The sequence below is a fragment of the Poecilia reticulata genome, linkage group LG6, assembly GCF_000633615.1.
Source record: "Poecilia reticulata strain Guanapo linkage group LG6, Guppy_female_1.0+MT, whole genome shotgun sequence".
Taxonomy (NCBI): Eukaryota; Metazoa; Chordata; class Actinopteri; order Cyprinodontiformes; family Poeciliidae; genus Poecilia; species Poecilia reticulata.
In genome coordinates, this window is record NC_024336.1 from 7031934 (window position 1) to 7040309 (window position 8376).

Here is an 8376-nt window from a genome sequence, read left to right on the forward strand (position 1 = left end):
TTTTTTTTTCTTTTTTAATTATATTGTTTGCTGTTACCCTTACTCACAGTTGATTTCATTGATCCGGTGAAAGACCGGAGCCGACTTTGGCTTAGCAAAAGGAAACCGTGCTGTTGTTTCACCTACGGCTATATATAAACAGGGAAAAATCCCCGACGGAGATGCTCCTCAGCTACAGATCAGCTGGAATCTCCTCCGCTGTCTCTGAGCTCTCCTCCAATTAGATCAGTGCATCATGTCCTGGCATGGCCCATCACTCTGCGCTGACAGCTCTGTGACTCTCAGAGACAATGTGAAATTTATCATTGCAGTCAGTCCCAGCCAGCTTGTAGGCCCCCTGCGTGCCCCCCCCCACACACACACACCCTTAGCCATCATGAGATGGTGTCTGTCTGTCCCTGGTGGTCACAGGGGAAACTGAATTCATCACCGGTTCCTTCTGCAGGTGTCTGATGCCTCACAGAGGAACGCGTGGCTCGGATAATTCTTCCAAAAAAGTCACTCCCAGGACCGAATCCCCCCCCAGCCACGGGTTTGCCACGATGTTTCCCCTTGCCGTGAACGAAGTGGAGCAGGTTACTACGCTCTAATTGTTCCTCGGTGAGACTAAATGTAGAGCTGCCTAATGTAACGGCTCACTGCTGATTAAAGGTTYGCCAACAAACAGCGAGGCAGTCCAGCATTTCTTCAATGAAATCAGAGATAAATCGAGAAGAAATGCAGACAAAAAAAACCTCATACGTTGGTGTAAAGCTGGTCCATTAATCATCATCAGCAGGGCCCCCCATAGGGTGTATGGGAGTTCACCCAACAGGTTTACATATGTGTTCAAAACCTTAATTATCAAATCCATTAATCAACACCAGTGGAGTCAAAAGAAGAATATGTTTTTTGGTATTGGCAGAGATGATTTGGCAAGTCTGTGATGGCTGCATCTCACGTATTCAGCTCTGCTGTCCAAAACACAAATGCATTTTCCTTACGATTGCGACGTAATTTAAGGAAGAAATAAACAGGAAGAAATAACAGACTTTTTGTGCAAAGTTTAGATCCAAAAAGAGAGTTCAACTTATAAAACTGATAGGAAACAATACATCGGTGGTTAGTACTGCTGTTATACCACTGCTTAGTCGAAGTTGGGTGAACATTGGCATGAGAGACGGGTTATTGCTGGTGGGGTATGAAAATGTTACTGACAATTTCTTTTTTAAAAAAAGTTTAAAATAAGTTTTGCTCAATAAAACTTGGTCATGAAAGCAGTTCAGCATGCCGCATAGTCAGTGCTTTTGTGCTTTACGTTAAGAGATTGGATGCTATTGCTGAGATTGCTCTCAAACACAGGAAGGCCTCCAGGGACGCCTGAAGGTACAAGGCGCCATGTAAACCCTGTCAAGTAAAGACTGTACTGCCGTATATACAGACAACAACATCCTGACGTATCTCGATATAACTAAAGCGAATCACTAACAGAAGCAGAGAAAAGTTGAAAGTCTGGCAATGAGGTGCAAAAGTGACATCCTTACCTTTAACATCTGAGCAAACCAAGGTGAAAATGCCAAATCTGTTGCACTGCTAATTCGGAGGTCAGAAGTTGAAAGGTTTGGTAAAACCAATGATATKGATTAGGTTTATTGTGTAAGAAGAAGAAGAGTAAACCTAAATGCAGCAATGTTACATCTCAGTAACGTCTATTCTGTCTCCAGACTTTAAATGAATAAACATTGCTGCTGTCTTTTAAGACTCGGACACTTTGCTTAGGTAGTAGTGGCACATTATTTAAAAAAAAGGAGTACCACGAATGACGCCTTTTAAAATCAATTTCTGTTTAACACTAATGTAGTGAGACATCTCATTTTACCTTCTGCCTTGTCCACTGCACTTCTTTGCAGACAAAACTGCATTTGTATTCTTCTTTTTTTTTTTTTTTTTTTTTACTTCAGATGTTCAAATGACAAAGATTTCTCCTTTCCCTAACAATATTTGATAAGTTCACGTTCATCTCCCAAGACCAAGCCAAACCAATGGCTGTCATTAGGGTACAGGTATATACTCGCTGTTTTTCCCCGTTTTCTGGCTAGCATGTCTGTACAGTCAGCCATATGCTGTAAAAAATATATAAAATCCACACTCCACCTATAAAAGGCAAACGCTTTCATCTCTGAATGTTTGATAATCCTTCCGCAGCATTCGACATCGATGAGACACAAAAGATGAACACTAAAAAATAATTGCATGATGCAGTTCTCGTTTTGACTGCAAAAACAACACTTCCACCCTCGACAAAGCGGTGACTTTTTGAAAACCAATTAGAGTTTGACGGAAAGGGCAAAAACAGACGATATGTTCTAGTGAGGGGGACATGGGGGGAAACTGTCACTGCAAAGCGTTGCGAATGAATGTTGTTAGCTTAAAACTCTTTTCTGAAGTAAAACTGGCCCTTCAACTATTTAACTGCCAAAATCATATTTATATGTATGGTCATTAAATGTGAATATAGGACAGGCGCTCCAGTGGACTCCCTGTTGGGTCCTCTACATCTGTTGCGGAGGGGGTGATTCAGCGCTGCCATGGAAAATTGGACATTTAGGAGCCAGCTGGAGGAGCGGTCTGCTCTTCTGCTCCACTAGCACTCAGGTGCCCACTGGCCTGCTGCCACCACCAGCTAGAAGCTGCTGGACCAAAGCAGGCAGGCAGCCTCGGTGGACACACTCTCTACTGCCTGTGTCCTGTGTCCAAAGATCCAACTCTGATGAGCTCAGAGTCGTAATAACTGAGATAAACMGTTTTTAGGCCAGGATCAGAGAGAAGAAGAAGAAAAAATTTACAGGATAGGAGAGTGTGTTGGAATATAAATGGGTCTTATTATGAGAGTTTATCTCAGGRATAAGAAGCCAACTCCGGGATGAACTCATTTATCGGTGGGTGTGTGTGAACAAAGATCTTTGCTAACTTCGACAACCAAACCGAAAATAGTTTTTGATTTAAGCTCTTTGTAGCTTTGAGGCTGTGCTTAAAGTTAGCGTCTGATGGTCCGAGTCGGAAKTTTTGCACACAAAAAAAGCTGCTAAAATATTTCCTCATCCCAAATGCTGAGATATTAATGTTTGGACAAAAGTTGATGTTGAACAGTTTTAGCTAAACATCAAGTTKAAAACTTTGACCCAATTTGTAGAAAAGAGACGAGAAGRAGCCTCATCGTTCTTTACAGACCACCAAWGTGAACTACAGCTTTATCAGGCTTCAGGATAATGTAAGAAATTATAAAATAATTCTGTGACATAATGCCAATGGGTTTTGTTATTTGGTTTTGGTAAATACTAGAAAATGAATTTGTTCACTTAAAGCAAAACTAGCCTCCTTTTGCTAATGGGTTAGCTGGCTGAAGCTAAACCGAGGCTAAGCTGGGCTAACACTTTCGCCAGACAGTTCAGTCGAAATAGTTTATACATCGTTTTAGATTGAGAACATTTTTCCAGATGAAACCATCAATAACAGCCCCAATAAAGTATTCGCATTGTCACCGCTTTCTAACAAGAGAATACAACCTGCATAGGTCCGTTCAGTTAGTCAGAGGTTTTAAATGCTGCTACTCCTGCTTTGTGCAAACATGCCTGCTCATTTAACACAGTGCAGAGAATTAGCCCTGTAGCTGCGCCAGAAGCTGCCAGATGTGAGGTCAACAGCTGCTCGCTCCGAACAGGTTTCTGTTTTTTCCAGATTCACGCCTCATTTTTATGAGAATGATTAATTCAGTCTTTTGGGAAAATGCTCATTAAGGCTTTAGGAGTCCAGGTTTTATCGACACTGCGTGTTGACTCCGGCAACCAGAAAAAAAAAGAAGCTCTGCAAAGCACAAACACCATTACTGTGACTTGATACTTTGGTTAAAATGTCATTGAAAATGTAAGTTGTGTCAAAGTTGGTCTCCTTTCTTTGCTAAAGAATAAAAAAAGAAGCAATAATTTTTGCTAGCTTGCGGCTTTATGTTCCATCGATCAAGTCCCTCGCGCTCGAGCTAAATTTAATCCAAGTATGATTGAAAGGTCTAAATTTAGCTACATAATGTTTATCAAATTAGCTAACAGGCCGGTTTTGCAGCGTTGTGCATTATGCCCTGAGCCACGGTGTCAAACTCGAGGCCCGGGGGCCAAATCTGGCCTGCCATTGCTTCTTATGTGGCCCTCTGCTATCTTATCTTACCAGACTCAGCAACTATTATGTACAAGGCAAATAAAAGGTAGCCACCAGAAAATTCAAGAGAGGAATAAAAATTTAAAATCTTATCCATGTGAACAACCATGAAACGTTTCTGCATATCTATTTCTGGTAACAGTCTAAATGAGGTCCTCAAACACAGCCAGACAGTTTAAGAAAATGTAGAAAAAAATGTTAACATAACAGATAAGCCTGCTTATCCCTAACTGAAATGGTGATAATAGAAAAGTATTTGTAATCAAAAATAAAAAAATAACCTGTCAGGTCATCTGCATCATGGTGCAGCGAACAAAAAAGAATAATCAAAGAAAAATTGACAGATGCTAATTTTTGCGCAGCTATTCTCCAACATATTTAATCACTCTATAATTGTAGTAAAGATGGAAAACTGTTCTGAGCAAAAGTCTTTTTATATCATTTCGTTTCAATAATTAAACATTCACATTAGGAGATTATTGATGTATTATAACAGGGAATGTTAAAGTGTCGCTCTAGAACAGAAAGAAAGGACGAATTGAATATTAGAAATACTATAATATTAACAAGTGCTCCGTTTGACACGCAATAAAAAGTAATGACACACACACATACACATAAGTCCAACCCAGAACTTAAATGTAAATGGAAATACTTTATTTCACCATAACACTGTAACAAGCTTGGAAAAAAAAAAAAAAAAAAAAAAAAAAAAAGATCAAATCAAACAAAATGCTACAGAGCACCACATCATACAGACAACTGTTAAAAGTGGCAACAGAACCTTATGCTAATGGTTTTCACTATCTAAGGTATCATTTTTCATAATCATTGTTATTATAGAAATCAGCAAAAATGTCTGGACATCAAGCACAGTCATGCCAGTAATAGTAATATCTTACAGATTCATGTAGCAATGCTTTGGAGTGGGTAATCGGCGACGCTCAAAGGCTTCGCTTTGGGCAGGCGCGACGCGGGTCAGAGGGAACTTGTAGTCCGTCGTCCGTTTGGCATTTGGTATAAAGGATCTGAGGATACAGGTGCGGGTCACAGACTGTTCGCAGGTTGCTTTTAAACACCTAACGTGCACAAAGTACCAGATGGGTGGAGGTGATGTATGCAACGTACAATAAAAGCTTTAAACTGGGGGGAGAAAAAAAAAAAAAAAGGATAAACCAGAGGAGACAAAACCTGAATGTCAAAGATGTACAATTATCTGTGACCTGAATTGTAACCTCCAATCATCTGGCTCAGCAGGTCAAAACCAAGCCGAACAGTGCAAACACTATTTGACCCAGGCCCCGTGAAGAGGACGGTGAGGAGACACAGGGGGCCGTGTTACTTTTTTTTTTTCTTTTTTTCTCTTTGTACATGGAGAACTCTGTACAGGTGCCTTCAGATCTGCCAGGGACTAAAGGCACATCGGGTCCACTGAGCAACAGATGTGTCCGTTCTGCAAATGAGAGAAAAGAGGGAGAAGGGAGGGTCACAGTCACACTTGAACCCTACAGGCAAAGTCTTTTTGAAACGCAGCGGCTGCTAATTTCCCATGATGCAGAAGCTGACATTTGGAGCTTCTCGGCTTGTCCCTTTTTTTTTTTTTACCACCGGCCGATCCGAGGGAATTTTATAGCCGGGATTTAAATGTGAAAGCCCACCGGGTCACGGATCGCCATCATCATGACCGAAACAAAACTGCACGTCAGTTCAAAGCTACGTGTCCAAAAAAAAAAAAAGGAGACTGTCAGTCGGGTGTAAAGCTCTTCCTGTGAAATACTGCCACATTCCTTTTGTTTCCGATAAGAGGCTCACTGTCGGCTAAGTAGGAGGAATGAGTGGATTAGCTTTAAAGCTACGGCAAACAATTTATGTCCACGTTACAACATCACCTGTTCAGTCCAACAACACAGAGAGCAGCTTGATTTACCGTCCTAATGTTATTTGCCGCAGTTTCTCATAAGATGCTACAACTACCACTCGGAGTACTGAATTGTGTAAAGACGTCTGCTCATTCACCGCAGCGCAGAAGAGGATCGACGCCGCGSCTAAGCATGAGGCTATAGGTGAGAGGTCAACAGCCGTTCTTTTTGGTTTCTGTTTTTACAAAAAAAAAAATTCAAATTGAATGCCTCTTTTTCAGGTAAAGGTTCCTTTTAGTATTTTAGAAAAGGGCTCATTGAGGGGTCAGGAGTCCTGACTGAAAGAACACGATCATGATCACGTTAAGATCGACACCGACGCCAAGAAAAAAAATTGGATATTAGATTTGGGTGTCGATACCTTGGCAGTGTAAGGCACAGGGTGGTTTCTAATAAAGAGCAGACCGATATAAACGGTGGCAGCATGACGATATGTTGACCGTCTTTAATTAGGGCAACAGGCAATTCAGAAATAATGCTGAAAAATAGCAAAGGAGTGAATAGGACAGCACTCAGCAGAAATGTTAATGTTCTTTATGAAAATATGTCACTTGGACTTAGCTGCGCAACTCACCCTGTTCAGGTCCTCCGTTTCTGGTTATTTTGCACCATATTTTCTTTGATGATTAAGTAAAGACAGCAGGCTGGATCGCTGAAGGTTCTGACTAGTTTCCACTCTACCTGGCAGCTTGAGCTCACCGATTGCCATGTTTACTCATTTTCTTATTAGTCACATCAGCCGATAATTCTGTTACTACTGACCAGAGGAGTGCGCTCGTCATTTCCATTTAACATAAGATGGAGCCGTCTGCTTGTGAGCGTTTCTGTCGTCTTGTATCCACAGCAGAATGACATGTTTTAAGTGCAGACTTTGAACCGATTCAAATACCTGCCAACGGCGCCATCCTGGGTGGACAGAGTTGCAACAACTTTTCAGTGGACGTGTTCACCGTGTCACCAAAAGCCTGGCGGCGAGACGGTTTTAGGCAAAATAATGCAGAGCTAAAAGAACTGCACAAAAAGTCATGCAGAAACATAAAGACAGAAACCTACAAAACCCATGTAGAGAGTTTAACAAAAAAAAAAGAAGTTGATTTTGGGGGTGAGTTTCACTTTAAATGTTGTTCACAAACTATCGCCATTACTTCTTCCAAGTCGGCTATGTTTGTTTACTCTGAACTCACGTTTGGCCTCTAGAGGTTTTAGCGATAGCTCTCATGTGAAAAATCGGAATAAAACCCAAAAACGTGACAATTTTAAACTCTTGTCATGTGAACCAGGCGCTACAATGTATTAAAATTGATCTAAATTAGTACATTTAAGGAGTGCATCCTTTTATTTTATAGATTATAACAAAATGCCAATTATTTAGACAACCATATTCAAGGGCACATAGGCTACACTATTGGTGTTTTAAAGATGCGATGTCATATTTAGGTGTCATGTCAGTCTTATGCACACTCCTTCAACTTAAGTGTTACCTAATCCTGCAACAGCTTTATGCTAAGCTAAAAAGCTAGCAAGGCTTTATCCAACACAGAAGGCTCTGACTCCTTGGAAATCAATAATAAAATTAGTTAAGATGGAAAAACCTTTGGAAAGTATCCAAAATACACCCCAACTGTAAGTGTTGGTCTATGAAATGCTGCAGTGAGGCCATAGAAACGCTCAAACTGCCTCTGTGGCGTGAAATCTGCATTGCAGCACGCCGCCTTTTCAGTCAGAAGTAAGCGACTCGCTGCAGCTCGCGGCCTCGACTCCGGGCGCCTCACCTTGCACTGGCACAGGGTGCACTCCGTGCCGTGTTTGATCCAGGAGGAGCCGCTGAAGCGTGAGATGCTGTACTCGTCCGTGCACGTCTTGGTGATGTCGTTGCGGATGGTGTCGGCCTGGCAGGGGTCAGTGACACAGCGGGGGCAGCACTCGCCCTCCGGCACCATGGTGAACTCGCAGTCCACGGGCGGGCACGGCAGAGGCCAGCAGTCCACCTGCCCCTGCTGCGAGGGGCGAGAGGGAGGAAATGTCACACCATTTAGAGAAAGTCAGACATTTTTTCTTTTTTTTTTTAAATCTCAGCAAATACCGCAACCACATTTTTTCAAATAATTTTTGTTTTCACCTAAACAAGTCATTAATTCAAATACACGTATTTCTCCGGACATTGTGCATCAGCATGCCAGAGGGAACATCATGACTTGATGGGGGTGGGGGGAAAAGTTAAGGTACCAAGGAAAAAAAAAAAAAAAAGGATAAACCAGAGGAGACA

The 8376-nt window shown here is 41.7% G+C and overlaps 1 protein-coding gene across 1 annotated transcript in view; it reads right to left on the reverse strand.

The window, feature by feature from the left end:
• Window positions 1-5781: 5781 nt before the first annotated feature.
• Window positions 5782-8376, reverse strand: part of nell2a (neural EGFL like 2a) — an 81086-nt gene continuing 78491 nt past the window's right edge. The window contains exons 17-18 of the mRNA XM_017305152.1: window positions 7834-8107; window positions 5782-7781 (exon numbers count right to left, since the gene is read on the reverse strand). Coding sequence (XP_017160641.1) covers window positions 7684-7781; window positions 7834-8107 — 372 coding nt within the window. The 3' untranslated portion in view covers window positions 5782-7683. The remainder of the gene's footprint in view (window positions 7782-7833; window positions 8108-8376) is intronic.